Genomic DNA, 19,392 nt, shown 5'->3' with positions numbered 1-19,392 from the left:
TGCTTGTGCCAAACAAAACTCTCTGAAATGTCAAAATGTTGCAGTTGTTTAGTACTGCACAATCCAGTTCTGTCTTATATTTCAGAAATTATAACTTCAATGTGCAAAAAAGTTTGGTTCAGTTCCCCCCCGCCCCCAAAAACTGAGTAAGATACAAACAAGACAATTACACAGCTTCAAGACAGACCTAAACTACAGTGCTATAAACAAGGGATATAGCAGATGGCAATAACCACTGTATGGAAGAGGCAAAAATCTAACTACGCAGCTACATACAGTGAACAATAGGCCACAGAAAGGAAGCAGAATGAAAATAACACAACATACCCTGGACCCTCAGAACTTATAACCCAAGGCAAAGCAGAACCAAAGAAAAAGAAAACGAAAATAAAATAAAGATGTATATTTTTACATATCATGATATCAACTGCAGACTATCCAAAATCCACTTTAAAAACTGATAGCCAATGGCATTATTTCACAGAATCAATCCCCCTGCCAAGATAGGGTCACCCAGAGCAGGTTATACAGCAAGGCATCCAGGTGGGGTTTTTTTAAGGTATTTTTTTATACATAATAAAAAAAAAATCAGAGTAATTACTGTTAAAAATAACACAAAACCATGAGTTACTGAACTATCTCACTAAGTGAATGCTTTCAACAAATCATGGTGTATTTTAAATTCACTAGCCATTTAACTCAGCAAATGGAATCTGACATGAATTAATATTAATGGTTAGAAAATATCAATGAAGCATTTGATTTTAAACAACTCCAACAGCTGATAATAGTCTGGTTTGGATTTTTCTATTCTGTGATGTAGAAACATGAACTAAAGAAAGGATAAACTCTTTTATAAGAGAGCAAGTCTCTGTGTCTCCAGCAGATGGGACTGTTTAGATTTATACAGCAGGATGAAAACCACTGAATATTGTAAGTGTTGTGTTTATAGTGAACAGACACAACTTCTACATGAAAGAAAAAAATAACTTTCACAACTTGTTTACTTACACAAATTTTAAGTGGGCAATACCAATTAAGAGTCAGCTACGCTGTGATGACTGATAAATGTAAAAAGGTATAAGTATAGGATTTGGAACAAAAATCCAAGGAAAGTTCTTAAGTAATAAAAGAAACAATAACCTTAAAAGAAAAAAAGCAGTAATTTCCAAACCCAGTATCTTTTCTGAACATAAACAACATTCAGCATCAGCAAAGAGAAATACATGAGAAGTAAAATAAAGAAAATTACTGCTAAAAAACTACTGCATGTTACTTGTAAGGCATAGACACTGACTCCAAGTAAGCATCACCTACAGAACCAGTAGTAGTGTTACTACCTCTGACACTTGTCTGATAATTCAAAATATTCCATCTGGCTGGGCTATGCTCAGCTTATCAGGTCACACACAACTCGATGCATTATATCCTTCTACATCTTATTTACATGTTGTCACTTTGCTTCTGTCAAAACCAGACTTTTTCTTACAAAAGTTTTTACACACTTTGTTTATCAATACAGTGTCTGTATGGGCAGAGGTGTACATAGTGATTGGAAGTTTACATGTTATACTAAACACAAAATCACGTCAGTTAATCACATAAACACACTTTGCAAAAAAAAGAAAAAATCAGATGGTTTTACATTAATTTTTTTTTTTGGAACAGACAGATAGCTCCCTTACCCCAAGCTCAGAATGTCCTCTTCATTGACAAGGTCAGAGAGAAGGAAATGGTGTTTTGCTATGAGGAAACGGTTTATTACTGATTCTCGAACCTGTGAATGAGGAGGGAGAAGAACCAAAAGTACATTTCTAATCCAAAACCACTGCAAATATTTGCATTCTGTCTACTAAACACAAACAAAACATCCAAATACAGATTCTTTATTTTTTTCCCCACTTTTAAGAGGGTCACAGTCCAAAAAAAATTTCTGCTTACAGCTCATCATCAGAAACAATCATAATGATAAATTACACTACCAGACATCTCTTTTCCACATCTAAATGAAGTTGCAGAAAAGGCTCTAGAGAAATCTATATGGTACAAGTTAAGGGGAATAAAAGGAATACTTTGGACCGCAGAACAACTGATGAAGCCTGTATTACAAATACTATGATTTTGAGCAAATGTTTAAAATCCTTAGCTCCTTTCATTTCTATGCTGAGGCCATAGAGTGAAGCAGAGAGATCAAAGTCTTCCCTCTTCTCCCAACAGCTATGTGAAAGCAGACTGACAGAATATTGCCTTAGTCGTTTTTTCCTACCACTAATGCTAGGAATGCCCTTATATTCTGTGCTATTACAAAATCCGAAGCGACAGACATATAATGATCACATTTCAGAGTGAAATGAATTTCAGTTCTGATGTGGGCAATCTAATTTTCAAGCACATCTGACAATTTCTAAAAGTGTAAAATACCCAAATGCTATTTTAAAAAAGGCTACTTGTATTTAATCTAACAGAGTGACAAATAAAGGGACCATAATATATGTTACTCCGTACTATCACACTACTATTCAGTGCATTGCAACAACCATATGTTTGATACCATGCAAAGCATATGGGGCTGACACAGACATGACAGCTTTGTCAAAAATAAATTTTTTATATTATCATAATAGATCTGGACTTTAGCACTTGCCTGGGATATTTAAACACTTCATTGTCTAGTTCTTTCACGAACCACTCTTTCTAGCAGACAATTTGTTTTGTCCTACTTTAAATCAACCTTATCATCATATTTCATGTTTTACTGGCAGGCTAGGATTTGATACACTTTTTGGTATTTCCACTCCTGGTAAGAAACTGGTAGCCACATTTCGCACTTGCTATTTTGCCAAAATAGTCTGAAATTGCAAACTTTTCTTGGTTAGATGACCGCTGTTTTCCTATTTTTTTCCCCCTAAGGATTAAAGAGATTGTCAAACTAATATAATGAACAGACTAGAAAAATAAATTAAAAAAGATAAGGGTACCACAGTGAAGGTAATGTGATGGAAGATATGCCCTCTGCCTTAGGCTGCAGGACAAGACACTGTGTATTGAATTAAACGACTTTCAGTGGTGGTCAGGGCCACTTTCATGGAGATAATTAAGTTCTTAGCATCACAGCTTACAACAAGGAAAATAGGGCAGAGAGGGAAATCACCGAATTCCTGGGATACAACAGTATGAATCTCTGAGACACTGAAACAAAGAAGAGTTTACAGAAGTGCTAGAAAAATCCAGAATGGCTGGTCATTTTCTATATTACATCTTTTTCAATAACATGAAATTTCATAGACCTCCACTTGTTCGATTAGACCAGTTTCAGACCCAATTTGGAACTTTAAAGATAGGTAGGTCATGTTTAGAGATGAATCAGGTTTTTAGTATTCATGGAAATAAAAGTGTCCAAGTATAGGAGCAACACGTGGCCTTACAGAAGTACGGTGGATCCATATTTTTAGCATCTTACCTTCTGTAGATAGTTGGCAACAATCGCTCTGTGTGCATCCAGATAATTTTTGCTGTCAATCACATCCCTCTCTTGCAGTCTCTTCTCATAGTCCTAAAGATATTTACTAGAGTTTGTGATTCAATATATATTCAGAACTTTATTACACACAAGAAAAATGGTAACTATTTAATTAATATTAATGTAGGGATCACAGTAAACTACAACAGGTATCAGATGTTTATAAAGCTATTTTTAATGCTATGTATAAAGTAATAGCACTGCTAAACTTCCATGAATAGAGACAAGAATTCCATTAAGTTACAAGATTCATGTGGTTTAAATTACCATGGAGGATTACCTGAAGATTTCCCTCCCTTCTTTTAAAGCTGAACTTTGACCTGCTGCTATAAACTGAAATTCCATTTGAACTGGAAGTGGCTTCTCTTACTGCAGCTGCAATAGGAAGAATCCCTTATAAACAGAAATGATGCAGCATTCATGAAAGTTGACCTCAAATCTTAACTGTGTTTTAATACAAGTAACTACTTTTCCAAGTAACTAGCAACTACTTTTCATAGACTGTAAAACTCAAAGAAATTCTACTTTTGGTAGTTTGTTGAGAAAAAATATATTGAAGAGATTTAATAGCATAACAAAAATCTTCTTTGTACATCCTGAGAAAGTAAAAGCTCTTTAAGAAGAAGCCAGAGTGTGAAGATTTGGCTTTGCCTGAGGTTTGATGAAAGACTCTGTAGCCTAACTGAGGGGCTGAGATGAATCTTGGATACCACCACAAGAAAAAGATTTACTTGGTTCCTGGGGAGAAGTATGTTGATGAGATATTTCTCAGGGTTGTGGTTACTATTCTGGTGGACTACAGTGAAAGCTGTACTGACAGATGCAACTTCTATTCACAAGTTTAGGAAAGTGTTTCATAAATTAAGAAAAGGCTAGAGCTGACACTCTGCTTCCAAGCAAAAACCAGAGCTTACAAATCAGGAGGGTCTCCCAGGATCTGCAACTTAATCCCAGCCTGCAAATCCCATTGGCTTTAGAACCATAGCTAGTTAATCATGTAAAAGTACTCAGTAAAATTAATCTTCAGGTCTGAGCTCTAACATTAAGGATGAACAGCTCAATGTCTAGTTACTGTCCTTTAAACAGCACAGTGCCCCTGGGATCAATTATAGGGCCGGCATTATTTAGTTTCTTCACCAGTGACCTGGATAAGGAGACACCATACACTGTCAGAAATTTAACCAACGATACTTGATTAGGAAGAGTGGTTAATACAACAACTGAATGAACCACAGTTCAGAGGGCTCTTGATAATTGGAGACTATGAAAACTGAAGCACTAAATAAAAAAAAGGCAAAGTTCTGTACTGAGGGTGGAGCAACTTCATGTGCTACCACAAACTGGAAAGCAACCAGAATAACAGACATATTGAAAAAGAAATGTGGGGGTTATGGTTTAATGACAACAACAACATGTTCTTTTAGCATCTTTTTAGGGGAATCACCAGCTCCTCCAGCTTGACACTTGTGGGGGCATGCCTGAAATAATGCATCCAGTTTGCAGCTGTCAGTTCAAGAGGCATGTGGAGAAACTAGATGGGGTGCACTAAGGGATTGCTAAAGCAGTCAGAGGCCTAGAGAACATGACCTACAAGAAGAGGTCAGAATCTTAGAATAATGTAGGTTGGGAGAAACTTCTGGTGGTCTCATCCAAACTCTCTCTCAGAGCCAGAACAACTCCAGTCAGGGTGCTCAGGGCTTTTGCCAGGTTAATTTCCAGTATCCCTAGAGATGACAAGTCTACAAAATTGCCGGACAATGTGTTCTAGAACTTGGATACATTCTTTGTGAAAAATGTTTCCACTATATCTAACTGGAAATTTTCTTGTAGTAACTTGTGTCTATTATTACCTCACCTCTAAGATGAGTCTGACTCTTTTCTCTGCACCATCTTGCTCAGTTCTTGAAGGAAGTGGTAAGGTACTCCCTCAGCCTTGCCTGCAGTCCTTTCTGCCTTTCCTTGTAGGTCATTGCTTCAGCCCTGTATATATTCTGATAGCTCTGTACTGGACTTGCTCCAGTATTTCAGTGTCTTTCTTGCACTGGACAAGATGTTCAAATTCACCAGACTGGTGAGGAAGAGATTAATGAGCAATGCAGTATGTGCCCACAAGCTGAGGGGCAGTTACAAAGGAGAGGGTGCCAAACTCATCTCTCCAGTTTCAGACAGTATAACAAGGGAAAACAGCCATTAAATACAACTTGCAAAGCTCAGGTTGGACACGACTTTTTTTTTTTTTGTGGTTTTTGTTTGTTTGGGTTTTTTCTGGTTTTTGTTTTGGTTTGGTGGCTTTTGTTGGTTTTGTGTTTGTTTTTTTTTTTTAACAATCACTGGAAGGATAGTGAAGCACTGGAACAGGTTATCCAGAAAGGCTGTGGAATCTCCCATTTAGAGATTTTCAAGACTTAGCTAGACAAATACACAGATGACTTCATCTAGTGCTGGCAACAGTTCCACCACTTTAGTGGAAAGCAGGACCAGATGACCTCCAGATAATATTTTCCAAATAGTATTTCCATGATTCTATGAATTTTCATATTCTTTGCCAAATAGCTAGTAAACCAACTAGGAACAATACCACTTTAAACTTAGTTTTGAAGATCACATCATATAAAATGAATCTAGAATGGGCAATCATGACTTCATCCAATCAATACTTAATGAAAGAAAAAAACCCACAAAAAGAATTCTTAAACTGTGTTTTTTGAACTTTAAATGATAACATGAAAGAATAAAATTAGTCCATAAAAATCAACTGGATCAGAAACGTACAGCAAAGATGTACGTTAAAGATGCACATCTTTAAATAAAACATACAAAACTAATCTAAAATTTAAAAAGTAAAAATATTTATTGTAAAGACCAAGACATGATTGAATAATAAATATTTTTAAAAATATATATAATCCAATAGAAAAGGAAGAAAGAATTTTTTCATATAAATTTATATAAGAAGAAGTAGGGATGAAACAGCAGTGCCAGAATCTGAGATGATTCTGCTCCTGTTAAGGCAATGAGCACAGTCAAATGCTCCTTAGCTACATAAACTGCTAAAGAACAAAAGAATGCATGACTTAACACTAATAATGGAGTTGAGATAAAAATAATTGAAGTATGACCCAAATAAAAAAATGCACACATTGCATTTCAGTAAGGTAATTAACAGACAGGCAAGGATGGGGTAAGCTAATTGGAGCAATGTACTAAAACAGAAATATCTGTAACACAGACTATGGTAAAACATAAAAAGGTTTTCATTCTTGCTAGTCATTCTTCCAACAGTCTCCACAAAAAGGGCTCAAAAGCTAATAAGCCTAAGCCTGAATTATCTCTGCATTACCTTTCTAAATCTGAAATCCTTTTGAAAAAAAAGTCTCTTACCTTTAACAAAAACTATCTTACAACATTTGTGTCTACTGCAGTTTTTCTGTTTTATTTTCCTTTTCACACAGTGAACAACTGCCTCGGAAAGAAGCTATCTTAATTAGATTAAAATACCACTAGAAAAGACTGAAGGAATAAAATTCTCATTTTTTTTCATGGTCAGCATAGCTCTATATTCTTTAAAAGGATCATTTGACTTAATTGAACTATTATTACTGCAATATTATTAGCATTAAAACTAGAAAAGAAATATTTCAGATAATATACTACCTGGAAGATTTTCTCACTGATTTCTCGTTCATGTAAAGGGACTTGCTTATAGTTTCGGAACTCTGCCACCTCCTCACTTCTGAGCCGCAAGAGTCGGAATCTCTTTGATCTATTGAACTCCTCATCAGAAACAAAATTAAATTCTTGCTGCAACTGTTCCAACCTGAAGAAATCAGGAACCTGTGCCTCTCTGCTTGTAGCAACCTAAATTAGTAAACAAATTAAAAATTTTTCACGTAACTTTTGTAAGTAAGTCTTACCTGCAGATTGCAAGGATGCTCATTTTAAGCAAAAGCAATCGAGATGGATCACACAGACTGAAACACCGAGTGTTTTAAAGGGTTTTGCTGAGCAAAGTATATAAGATTAGATACTATAGAATACAGTAAAATTCTATTTCCCTGTATCATAAACAAAAGATTAGAGTATGAAAACTATGACAGGACAGAATGATCTAGGGAGCTGTACTGTAAAGACAATCCATTTACACAACTTCAGCCACCTAAATAGCTCCGCAATGTGTTGTTTAGAAAAGCTGAAGCTTCTACAACACACTAGATCTCTTGGTGCAATTGCTACTAATGAGCAACTTCCTATTTAGTACCATACAAGTAGGCTGGGAATTCCCCTGTGCTTTAAGGAAACAACAAACTCAAAATCTGCATTTTGTTTGTGTGCAATTCTTTATATCTATTTTTTGCCACTCCTGAATGGATTATTGAATCATACTCATTAATACATAAACAACCCACTACTAAATGGACTCATAAATCACATTTTTAGTAGACATTTTGCTTCTTAACACTCACAAAAATATGCCCATCACAAATTCAAATGCTGGTACCACCCTGGCATGCATGTAGATTGTCTGGGGAGATACTGGTGACTAGGAGTTTCACAGCTCCATTAGCCCTACAGCTCTGAAAATACCACTTACCATGATCAGCTGCATCAGAGCTGCATTGTTTGGGTCATTTGGATCAAGTTTTGCTTCCGCTGCCCACTTAGCTAGTTTCTTCATATCAGTTAAGCCCGAGGTGCCAATGGATGCAATAGCATCAATATTTTTTAAAGCACTAGAAAGACAGAACTGGTAGAACTTACATCTAAAACACATATGATTTAGCAATATAAAAGGAGTATTTAAAACAATCTTAGAAAAAATCAAAAAGCTCCCCACAACCTGAACAGTAAATTCCAGTACACAATTTTTAGCTGTAGCTATGCAACTGAGGGAATGATCAATTGCAAAGCCAAGTAAAAGGGAAATATGAGGGAACCAGAGGAAGAGAACTTTTATACAATGTAATAAGGTGCTTACTGATACATTTATGATATACCTATGCTATTCCATGTTGCTGCTTACTAGCAAGTAAGAAGGTAAATTGCCTCACAGCATGAAAGTTAACATAAAAGCTTTGACAAAGAACTGGGATGTACAGTCCTTGCTTGCACTGTATCTTAGCTCCTGTCTTTGATCTGTCTCCCGGATGGTGCTCCCAGACCCACATTATAGCCCTTGTCTCTGCTCCTCCCTGCTGTTTCTGGATAGACCCTGTGGCCTGATTCATCCCCTTGCCATATGTGGGACTACTGCTAGCACTCTGCTCCGCCTGTCATGTCCAGACTGCATGCAGGCTGGCAAGGACACTGCTGTGCTTGGGAAACCCTTGCAACCTTCTCTCTTGTGGTGCAGCCCTGCTTTTGGTCCTCCCTGTAACTACGAGTCCCAGCTCTACTCCCTATCCTTTGGATGTTCCTGCTCAGTTTGTTGGGATTCACAGGAGGCAAGGAAGTATGGTAAGTAGTCTGGAGACCATATGTACACTGACATGCTCACCAGGCTTCAGGCAGCTTCTCACAGAAGCCATCTCTGAAGCCCCACTGCTACCCAAACCTTGCCACATAAATCCAACACCCCAGGACATGGAAACACCACAGGAGTGAATGTTGCCCCTTTTCCTGTTAGGGGTGCTAATTTGAGTCTTTGTTCTCTAATGACTTGAGTATTTTCAAGAACTTATGGGTCTTTCTTTTAGAATCAGCCAAATATCCAGCAGTTACCGCAGCAGCAGGTAAAGTGGTAACATCAAGACTATCTTTAGGCACTGATCTTGAACACATGCACACAGAATCACAGTTGTGCTGAAAAGCTCATGGGCAGCAAAAAGTAACATTAGTCATGAAAATCTTGTCTCCGACTTTCCCAACAGACAATGGAAAGTCACAGAGAACTGTTCATCTGCAGAAGGTGATTCAAAGAAGAGTGTTTTACAGCTAACTTCCTTTTGAAATTCTTAAGTTTTCCATTTACTACAGTGATTAGTCTCCAGAGTTTAAAGTTAGCCTTTGAGAATCCATCTTTTTGTTTAAATCTCACGCTATTCTAGTCTCACTGAAGTCAGTAGGTTACCGACAAGCTGACCAGCAAAATACTTGAGAGGCTGCAGCTTTGGTCAAATATAGTAACAGAGTGATTTGTAGGCCAGTGCCTAGCCTCTAAATAAATAAAAATCCGACACAAACTAATCAGCTGGCAGAAACAATTGCTCAGTATTAATAAGTATAGGGCAGTGAAGGTACCTGAGAACATTACAAAAGCAGACTTTGTGTATCATCTCCTTGACTTTATGGAATTATATAAAAGCAACAAAATGGACAAATAATCTACAATATCCAACTTGCGGCCACAGGGCAAATTATATTGTTTTGAATGGAATAATATACTCATTTCTGCAGTTCCACACGCTTCTCATGGAGAAAAATCATGGAATAGTATTATCTTGGAGTGATCTGACATGACAATTTTCCACTGATAAAATCACCAACAGAGTCAACCCCCCATACTAACTTCTACTGCTTTCATAGCATAATTTTTATCATTAATGACAGAAAAGGCAGTTAAAGCATGTGTCCAAACAGCATCTCCAAATGCACTTCAGATAAGAAAGAGCTGGAGTCTCTGTTCTTAGCAAAATGATTACAGGAAGGTTCCTTGACAATATATTCACTTCCTATTAGAAAATCATAAAATTGAATTAATCAGTTTGAGTTTAACTTTAATGCTATCTAGAAAAAATATGCTAAAGAGTAAAATTTCTACCTAAAATCTATTAACCAAAAACGTGTGCCCTAAGATATCTGCAGGGGGTTGCAGGGCAAAGTAAAAATTCCAAACTTAAGGAAAAAGATTATGTAAATTCTTGATTATGAAAGTCTATTTTTTTTTTAACACTAGTATAATCAGTCTCCTATGAATCACTAAAAATTCATATCATATTACCTTGGAATGCCTGTGTTTTGCTGAGATATCGGAGGAATTAAGGGGATTCCTTTTTCTCCAACTGCCCAAGAGACACTATTGGATACTTTCCCAGAGGTCATTAGAGTCATTTTGTTGCTGCCATCAGCTTCAAAGGAAAAGGACACACCTATCAAGAGAGAAAAATCCAAAGTAGTATATTTATGCATTCAAACACAGTGTCTAAACATTTTTAAAAATATTTCCTGGAAATGAGCAGTCAAATAACCTGTGCCTTTATATAAATGGGTTAATGTGAAGCAATTCTGCTGCATGCTGTGGGGAAGAACTCTGCTCTAATAAAGAGAAATAAGTGAAAGATTCCATTACACCTACAGAAAGGCATTCCATTTGCATTGGAAGGAAAGGCTAAGCCTTGAAAGCTATGCCAAAATCTCTTTTTTTTTCCCCCCACAGATGCACACCACTTAATATTTCTGGTAGTTTTCAGATTCAGCATACTGTTATTAACAAAACAGAAATTCAGAGTCAAAAGTATTATGTATGACTGAAAAGTCAGTCCTAAAGCTTTGTGACACACAATTGTAGAGATGGTCATCACAGTCAATGACATTTACACATACATTTGCTGTACCAATTTTTTTACCACATTTCTTTCTTCCTCAGCTTTTTACCTATTCTGCTCTAGTTTTATCTGTATTTCATATATAGCATATTTAAGCAACTCATTCATCTCACAATGCTGTTCAAACTTTTATATAAACTTGAAAGTTCCATATGCTACTATGTAGTCTTCTTGTTTCCCTTTTTCCTATCTTTCCCTTGGCTTATCTTTCTAAAGTCCCAGGGATAAGGTGTGTGCAGGTTGTCAGCCAAGCAAATAGGAAGATAAAAAATTACTCTGCATATACACTTCTACAGACAGTTCTTTGCTGATTTAAAACATCAAAATCACTGGAGCTACAATAATTAGTATGTGCTTGCTCTGCAGTATCAGAGTCCTGATTACTTAAATGCTCAAAAAGATCCAAACATCTTTTACAGCTAGTAAAGCTCCATTAATACTACAAGCCAAATAATAAACACACACATTTTTACTGTACAGAGCTTAAAATTAGCAAGAGATAAAAATTCCACAGCAAATTTCAGTAATAAGGATCGTGACTACTATATAAGATCCAGTTACAGAAGCTGTAAGTGCTTTTAAAAGAATTTACTCTGAAACATTCTCCAACCTCTTACTGCTACACAGTTTCAGCAAATGAGAAACACTGAAGTGAGGAAGACAAGACTCCCTACCACTCCCAACTCCTTCGTGGTCCAACATCACACGCTGATTGCTGCTGAACTCTATTTCTTCCAGAGGAGTGCTGCCTGTCAGAACTGCAGTCTCAGGAACAGGTATGAATACCTCAGCCAACAAAGTGCTACTGCTCATACCCATTGTTTCATAAATCTAGAAAAAACGCAGTGACAGACATAGTGAAAAATTTACGTGAGTATACAATGAAAACACATTGTAGGGTAGTTGGACAAAAAGTTTTACTATGACTTAAGCATGAAATAAATAATTTAAGGTAACTGTATTAATTTACCTCCTAAAATATCCAATTAGCAGACATTTCAGCTACCAGCAGCTAACTTGATCTGAACTCTTCTTAAAAGTATATCCTTTTCACCTTTCTAATGCACCTGAGAACAGTATGACAAACTCTAGGCTTTAAAGAGCATCATTGTACAATATGCAACTGCTTGTGACAGTTGCTGGCATTAGAGGAAGATTCTGAAGGGATTCTGCCTCAGTAATTCTCCCTTTCCACAAAAGGCAGGGTATGGCACACAGTCCCCATTTTGGCAGCACTGCAGGCTGCTTCCCTCTTTCCTGGTCAGCTGCAGGCTCAGACTGATGTAAGTGATTTCTGCATTCAGATGTTTTTAATCCAATAAGATGGTATTCCTTTTCCTTTTTAATTGATATAAAACTGAAATTAAATAAATGGAGCAGACAAAGGGTTTATGCTCTCCCCTGAACTACCAGTGGTTACCTAACTGGAGGAGTCATCTAACAGAAGAAGTAGGATCCTGATTCTGGTTCCCCCTAAAAATACCTTGTATTAATTCTGAAAAGTACTCAGGTGAATAATTTATTAATTCATACTTGGTACGAGGGTGGTTGTGGTTTGACTTAACTGCACTGCTGATCAAGTCAAGTGGAGTTATGGACATTATCAGCAATGACTTTTTTTTTTCTTATCCCCCTCCAGTAAACATGATGGTTTTACTGTGTTGACAATGATGTTTTAAGAAGACCACTATAGCAATTTTATCTGCAACACTAATTTTCTAAAACTAAGAGGCTGACCCACTGACATACTTAATCACATTCCAATTATTTAATTTCTCCCAAGCAACCCACAGTCATGTTCTATACATACAGAAAGCAGAAGAACCAAAAATGTAGCAGCAACATTAAAAGTTTGTGACTGCAAAGAAGCAAAGAAGGAGCAAAGAAGGAGCATAAGATTCATGATTTACAAAAGGTCTTTTACAGGTTTTTTACTCTTTATGATACTACCATAGAGCAAAACACAAGTATTAGAGGAGTAATTACATTTCATATCATCTTTTTAAAAGTTACCATGATAAATCATCTACCTGTAGTTTCAAACTCTCTGGCCAATTGATTATTTGTAAATTGAAAATCTGTCCAAAATGAACTCTAAAATCAGAACTTATTGGTCGGGTAACAGTCCTTGACACTTCTTTGGAGTTGAAAAGGACTTTTATAAATGCTGAGCGTTTCTTCACATCTTCCCGTCGCAAAACTTCTGCTCTGTAAATATGTCAAACAAGCTGTTATATAATTTTTAATAACATTTTTATTATTTGGTTATTTTTAATAATAAACTGATTTCTCACAAGGAAACAGAACCCACCTAAATAAGGGTGGTATTCTTCCAAAAAGGTCACTACACAGGAATGACTTTAAAATATCATTTAACAGTTGTTTTATCTTCTCGGGAATACAAAATTATTTAAAAATGAACAAGTAAAATTTTGGGTCTACTAAAGCTACCTTCATATAAAAGAAGTTATTTAGGAAAAAAAATTCTCTTCTTTCCTCCAAAGCACAACAAATTATATCAAATTGAGTTAAGATATTGAAGTTTTTAATCACTGGGAGTAGAACAGCCAAGCAGTATTCCCTGATGAAGCTATTTGCCAAATAAGTACAAAACAAAGCAGTTTTCAAATTACTGAAATTTGTAGTATATGTATGTGAAATTGTGTCTGTAAATGTGGAAACTAACATAAAACAAGTACATTTATTTATTTATTTTATCCACAGTGAAATCTCTGGTTTACTACACAATTTCTTTATTTTCCCCTTGTTGACTACAGCACAGACCGGGTGTAAAGGACTAGCTAGTGAGAGCAGCTCTGACTGAAGTGACTTAGACTCTACACTGAAAACAACTTCTTGATATCTACACCACTGTTCTATGCAGATGCTCAAGGAACATCAGAAGGTTCAAACGGAACGTGCAGACATGCATTCTCTAAGTCCACTGTATACAAGGTTACATATGACTTGAAAACAAATTAAGTTATATCAGCTTCAGAAGCAGAAGTTTCATCACTAGGCTAAACAGAATGGTGAGCTCATGCTTCTGAAGTTGTATAAACAGCCAATTAATAAATAGCAGTAGAAAATCATAAACAAGGTAATCTGCAGGCCAACATTTATCTTACCGAGGGCACTCCTCAGTTGGAGTTACGTTTCCTGAGAGGACCAGCTCAGGAATTAGAACAGGCTCTCCAGGTTTCCTTCTGCAGCTGTCAGCTTTTTCTCTAACCTGCTGCTCTACTTCCAGTCTACTGGCCATTTTAGGTGGGATGGGTTTTATACGTTCCTCATCAAAATCATAATCTTCTGATTCTTCATCTTCATTCATGTCTTTTTTCTTTTTTTTCTTCTTGGACTTCTGCGTATAAAAATAATAATGTTCTTACTGAACTTGTTTCCTAACACATTTAGTAATAATTTTATTCTTTGTGAAACTGAATGATTTAAACAAACCTGCGTCTTCTTCCAGGACTTCCAGTCTTGTAGCTCAGTTTTATACTCCTCCATTTTCTTTTCATATTCTTCCATATATTCTTCTAGTAATTCCTTTATCTCCGCCTGAATTTCTGCTTCATATGCTTTCTCATCTGATTGCTGATCAACCTCTTCCCTTCAAAACAACAACTATTAACATGTTGCATAAAATAACATAAGGGCTACAATTAAGCCTGTAATAGATAATAGAAATCTACTTCTCCATGAAGTGATTTCATTATATCAAAGGTGTATTCTCTTAAAAAATAGTATAGATAGTCTAGGAGTTGATAGCAGACAGTTATTACACAGAACTAATATAATTACTCTTTCTTTACTCATTTCCTTTGTGTTACAGTAATTACTTGTTATTTTAACCTTCCCTCTTCCCTAAACTCAAAAAGAACAGTGGCAGGCTCAAACAGTGCCAGACACTACTCAAAGTCTTACTTCACCCTTCATATCAGAATTGTAAGTTCCCAAATTAATTAATCTTATTGCAATTCCACTGCTAGCAAATGAAGCACAAAAAGTGTTATCAAAACATACTTCCTCAAATAAAGTTTCATGGGTGTGTTAGTGAACTTCTGAAAGTCACGGAGGGATTTCATTTGTTTCCAAACTTTGATAATGGTCTTAAGCAACATTCTGTCTTTTTCTTGTTCAGCATCACGAAGTCTTCTGGTTTCTCTAGAAATATACATACACAGCACCAAATCAATCAGAATTGTCTAACTCAGTGGAACAGATAAAAAACTTTGGATACCAGAAGCCAAGGGATGTGGGTTTCAATTTGACTGATGGCTGCAGTGGTTTAAATCCAAGGAGCATAAAACTCAGACTTGAAGATGGTAGGATTTGATTTCCTTCTGTACTCCAGTCTCTTGCATTTTGAACAATCTGATTTCAATTAAGTTCATTCTCTAGAGATCTCAAAGTTTTCGGAAACGCTTATTACAGCTGCAAGTAATTAAAAATATTTTAAAGTCAATTCATGTAAACAACAGCCCAGGAAACCTACACTGCTGCTAGGGAGTAGTGCTTATTACATGCACACATTACAAAAGATGTTTTAAACTTCATGTGCTTCTAGCTCCAGTAAAAAGGACTTGCAGAGATGAAGTAATGCAGTAATATAAGTTCTCTGAAAGCCCTACAAGGTTCTTAACAGAAACAAAATTAACATGGCCTTTTTTTGTCTCAGTACTGGTATTTCACATTTCCATCCTCTAATCTGTTTGTAAAAGAGCTATTCATTAGCACTTTTAATGACCAACACACACCTCCCATGGAAATGTGCATGCAGCACAAGCACAGGCTGTTTCCAGTACTATCTTTGTAGATAAACATGTCTAGTAAAAATCATGTCATTTAAAAAAAAAGAAAGATTACTACTTGTATTATTACCACACATTACTACTTGTATTATTCAGAGAATGTGGAAGACTGAAGCTGAGTTAAGAGATGAGAGAAGAAATACACAACGCCTCATTTAAAAGGATAAGCAAATTTAGCCAAAATAAGTAACAAAGAAATACAGACCTTTCAGAAAGCAATATGAGTAATTTCTCCACTTCATTAGCTAGCAGTTTGAATATTACTATCCATACAGCTTAACAACCTTTTCTTTTTTGTCTACCAGATGAAGCTAGAAGATGAAACTTAAAGACATGAGGAAAATACGGGTCAGTAATTACACTTATCTAATGTATTGGATTTGGAAGCAGGACCTTTCAGTAGAGAATCACGTCTGCTAAAACACATCACCCACAAGAACCTGAATCACAGAATTGGCAGCATACATTGTCTTCCTCCTTCAGAAAACGAGGACAGTAGGACTGAATTTTCAGAACTTTTCTGAAAACATTTTCAGACAACATTTCTTCCTCAAACCAATGGAAATCTACAGCTTTGATCTTCAGACAGCAAAGTGCAGATATCTGTTATGTTATTGGAGGGTGGAGGAAACAATTAGATTATTTTCCACGCTACCATGGTCTCTTCATTTCTACAATTTCTCACGAATGTATTACACTGACCATCAGGAGAATGCAAGGTTAAAAGAGAGACAAGGCAGATCTGATGTTTTTACCAAAATATGTGGTCCAAGCTAGTATTAAACACCCTGACAGTAAAAATTCCTGAACCCAACTGAGCTTCATATGTCTAACGGTTTCCAACAATAGAGCTGTAGCCAGAAAGAAAAGCTACAGTTTTTCTTTATGATATGAAAAGCCCTAGAACAATACCAGCCAAGCTCATCTAATGTTAATCAGGCACAAGTGATCTCACTGATTTGAGCAGAGTTTCTCCAGATTCGTAATAGCATGACACTAAACTAAAGCACTCAAGACCTCAAAAAACACTTAAGATACCCAGAAAAAATATTTTATCTAATTGGAAATTAACATCAAACAAGCCTCAAGGTTGGTGCCAAAATCCAAGAACCTTGTTCCCACAGTGAATGTCCTCATTACCATTCCCCCACCTTCCCTGGTGAGAGCTCCTGTCTCCGAGGTACTGTATGGAAACTGCACACCTCCTGCTCCCAGTCCTCTAGCAGATGTGTTAAGAAGATACTAATAAAAGTTACTCTATTTTCAACGGAAGGAAGTCTTTGTCCGTCAGTATAAAATACTACATTATAGACTACTTCATGCCCTGTACAGGTACAAGACAGTGTACTTGAAGAATGAAAACCTGAAGCAGCAATTCCCAATCTAAGAGGAGTGTGTGGATGTGTAAATGTAAGCAGATGTAGATTTCAAGGCTGCAAGTAGAATTGTTATTAATTTTTTTAATGCTTTGTTATCATGTGACTGACTATATCAGTCTAAACTTCTGTTTCTTTAAATTAATACATTATTGACTACTTTAAGATAGGTGAAAACTTTCAGATTTTTATTATTCAATAGTTAAAAGGCTGTTCAACATGGATCTCCAAAATAACTTCTTTTTTATCATACTGCTTACACTTACAGTTCATCACTATCCATCTGCCAGAAATAATAGAAACTATCACTACCAAGCCAAAAACTGTAATATATTTTTACTAGCCAGCTATTGTCCAAGAACAATAACTGTAATCTTGTAAAACAAAATTCTACCATTTTATTTGTATTAGCCCACTAGCAAAAACAGGGCAAAATATCTAAGAATGGGAAGAAAGTCAAGAATACTTGTGCAATGAGGAAGAGGATGGAAAAAACAAGGGGCTTTGTCTGTTCAAAAAATCATGTTATCCAGCTGAGGTTTACCAAAACTTTATTTTATTTAAATTTTAATTGTACAAAACACACCACTAAATAGTTACTAAGTAATTAATAAAAGGTAATCAAATTAGACCACTTTTGAACCAAAATTTCAGCCTAAACTGTATTTTCTTCATATTTTTTATGCAACTTATCAGTGAGAACTCTTAAATCCTCAAAATTATTCTAGAGGTATTTACAGCAGAATTTAAAAGTCTAACATGAGTCATGTTCTGTATCAACACGTAAAGGAAAAAAGGAATACAGTTTTAAAAAGAAATGATTTAACGGATTCATACCTACCTGACCTCCATTTTGTATTCAGATATGCTCTGTTGTGCCACAGGAACACCATCACCAGCACCTTCTATACTACATTGCACAGCATTCCTCAAAGCATGCAGCTTAAACAAGCAAACAAACAATTAACAGATGGCTTAATGAGGCATACAGTGTAATGTACCTTGACATGAAAGAGCTAGTTACTACATGACAGAAAACTCTGAACTGTCTTGATTCTGTAATTACAGGGCTTTGCCATGATTCTTCAACATGCAATTCTAATTAGGATCCTGGATGTATCAGGGAGATTTACGGACCTTGATCACTGCGACAGATCTAATCAAGGAGAAAAAAACTGATCTAGGGATTATTCTGAAAGCTCAGGATCAAAGAGGTAGGGGGAAAAAAAGTGAGTCTGAGAAAAGAACCACCTTTCATAAAAGTCTTTTTTGGGACTAGGAAGGGCCATTAAAGGCAATCCTAGAAAATCACAGAATCATAGAATCATTAAAGCTAGAAAAGAATTCCAATATCATCGAGTTCAAACTTTGGCCAAACACACCCACTGTCAACTAAACCATAGCACTAAGTACCACATCCAGCCATTTCCTGAACACTTCCAGGGATGGTGATCCCAACACTTCCCTTGGCAGTCCATTCCAATGCTTAACTACCCTTTCAGTGAAGAAATTCTGTCTGATGTCCATCCTGAACCTCCTCTGGCACAACCTGTGGCTATGTCCTCTTGTCCTGTCACTAGTTGCCTGGGAGAAGAGGCTGACACCCACCTAGCTACAACCTCCTTTCAGGTAGTTGTAGAGAGTGAGAAGGTCCCCCTTGAGCCTCCTCTTCTCCAGGCTAAATAATCCTTGAAAGGAGGTTGTAGTCAGATGGATATGCTGGTCTTTTCTCTCAAGTAACAAGTGATAGGACAACAGTAAATGTCCTCAAGTTCCAGGGGAGGTGTAGATTGGATGGTAGAAAAAATTTCTTCACTGAGAGGGTTGCCAAGTACTGGAACAGGCTGCCCAGGGAAGTGGATGAATCACCATCCCTGGAGGGATTTAAATATGTGTAGATGTGGCATTTAGGGACATGGTTTAGTGCTGGACTTGGCAGTGGTTGGACTCAATGATGTTAGAGGTCTTTTCCAACCTCACTGATTCTGTGATTCTGTAGGTTCCTGTAAAGCAGGTATGGAGAAACCAAATGTCTCAATTCACAGAGAACTAAGGCATATCCTTCAAAAATAATGAGAGACCAAAATATATCAAGGAATTATTTTGAGACACCACACGAAACATCTTTTCAACATTAGAAC

The 19,392-nt window shown here is 36.4% G+C and overlaps 1 protein-coding gene across 8 annotated transcripts in view; it reads right to left on the bottom strand.

Moving 5' to 3' along the window:
• The window catches only part of CC2D2A (coiled-coil and C2 domain containing 2A), a 56,113-nt gene that overhangs the window by 17,418 nt on the left and 19,303 nt on the right, over window positions 1–19,392 (bottom strand). For all 8 annotated transcript variants that reach the window (XM_039383556.1, XM_039383557.1, XM_027729457.2 and 5 more), the window contains exons 10-20: window positions 18,093–18,193; window positions 15,088–15,228; window positions 14,518–14,674; window positions 14,190–14,422; window positions 13,092–13,269; window positions 11,736–11,892; window positions 10,458–10,605; window positions 8,112–8,250; window positions 7,175–7,378; window positions 3,461–3,553; window positions 1,686–1,777 (exon numbers count right to left, since the gene is read on the bottom strand). In XM_039383556.1, coding sequence (XP_039239490.1) covers window positions 1,686–1,777; window positions 3,461–3,553; window positions 7,175–7,378; window positions 8,112–8,250; window positions 10,458–10,605; window positions 11,736–11,892; window positions 13,092–13,269; window positions 14,190–14,422; window positions 14,518–14,674; window positions 15,088–15,228; window positions 18,093–18,193 — 1,643 coding nt within the window. The remainder of the gene's footprint in view (window positions 1–1,685; window positions 1,778–3,460; window positions 3,554–7,174; window positions 7,379–8,111; window positions 8,251–10,457; window positions 10,606–11,735; window positions 11,893–13,091; window positions 13,270–14,189; window positions 14,423–14,517; window positions 14,675–15,087; window positions 15,229–18,092; window positions 18,194–19,392) is intronic.

The sequence above is a fragment of the Pipra filicauda genome, unplaced genomic scaffold, assembly GCF_003945595.2.
Source record: "Pipra filicauda isolate LSUMZ 115617 unplaced genomic scaffold, ASM394559v2 scaffold316_size853178_pilon, whole genome shotgun sequence".
Lineage (NCBI taxonomy): Eukaryota > Metazoa > Chordata > Aves > Passeriformes > Pipridae > Pipra > Pipra filicauda.
The sequence above is the reverse complement of the archived record's forward strand: the minus strand, read 5'-3'. Positions and strand labels throughout refer to the sequence as shown.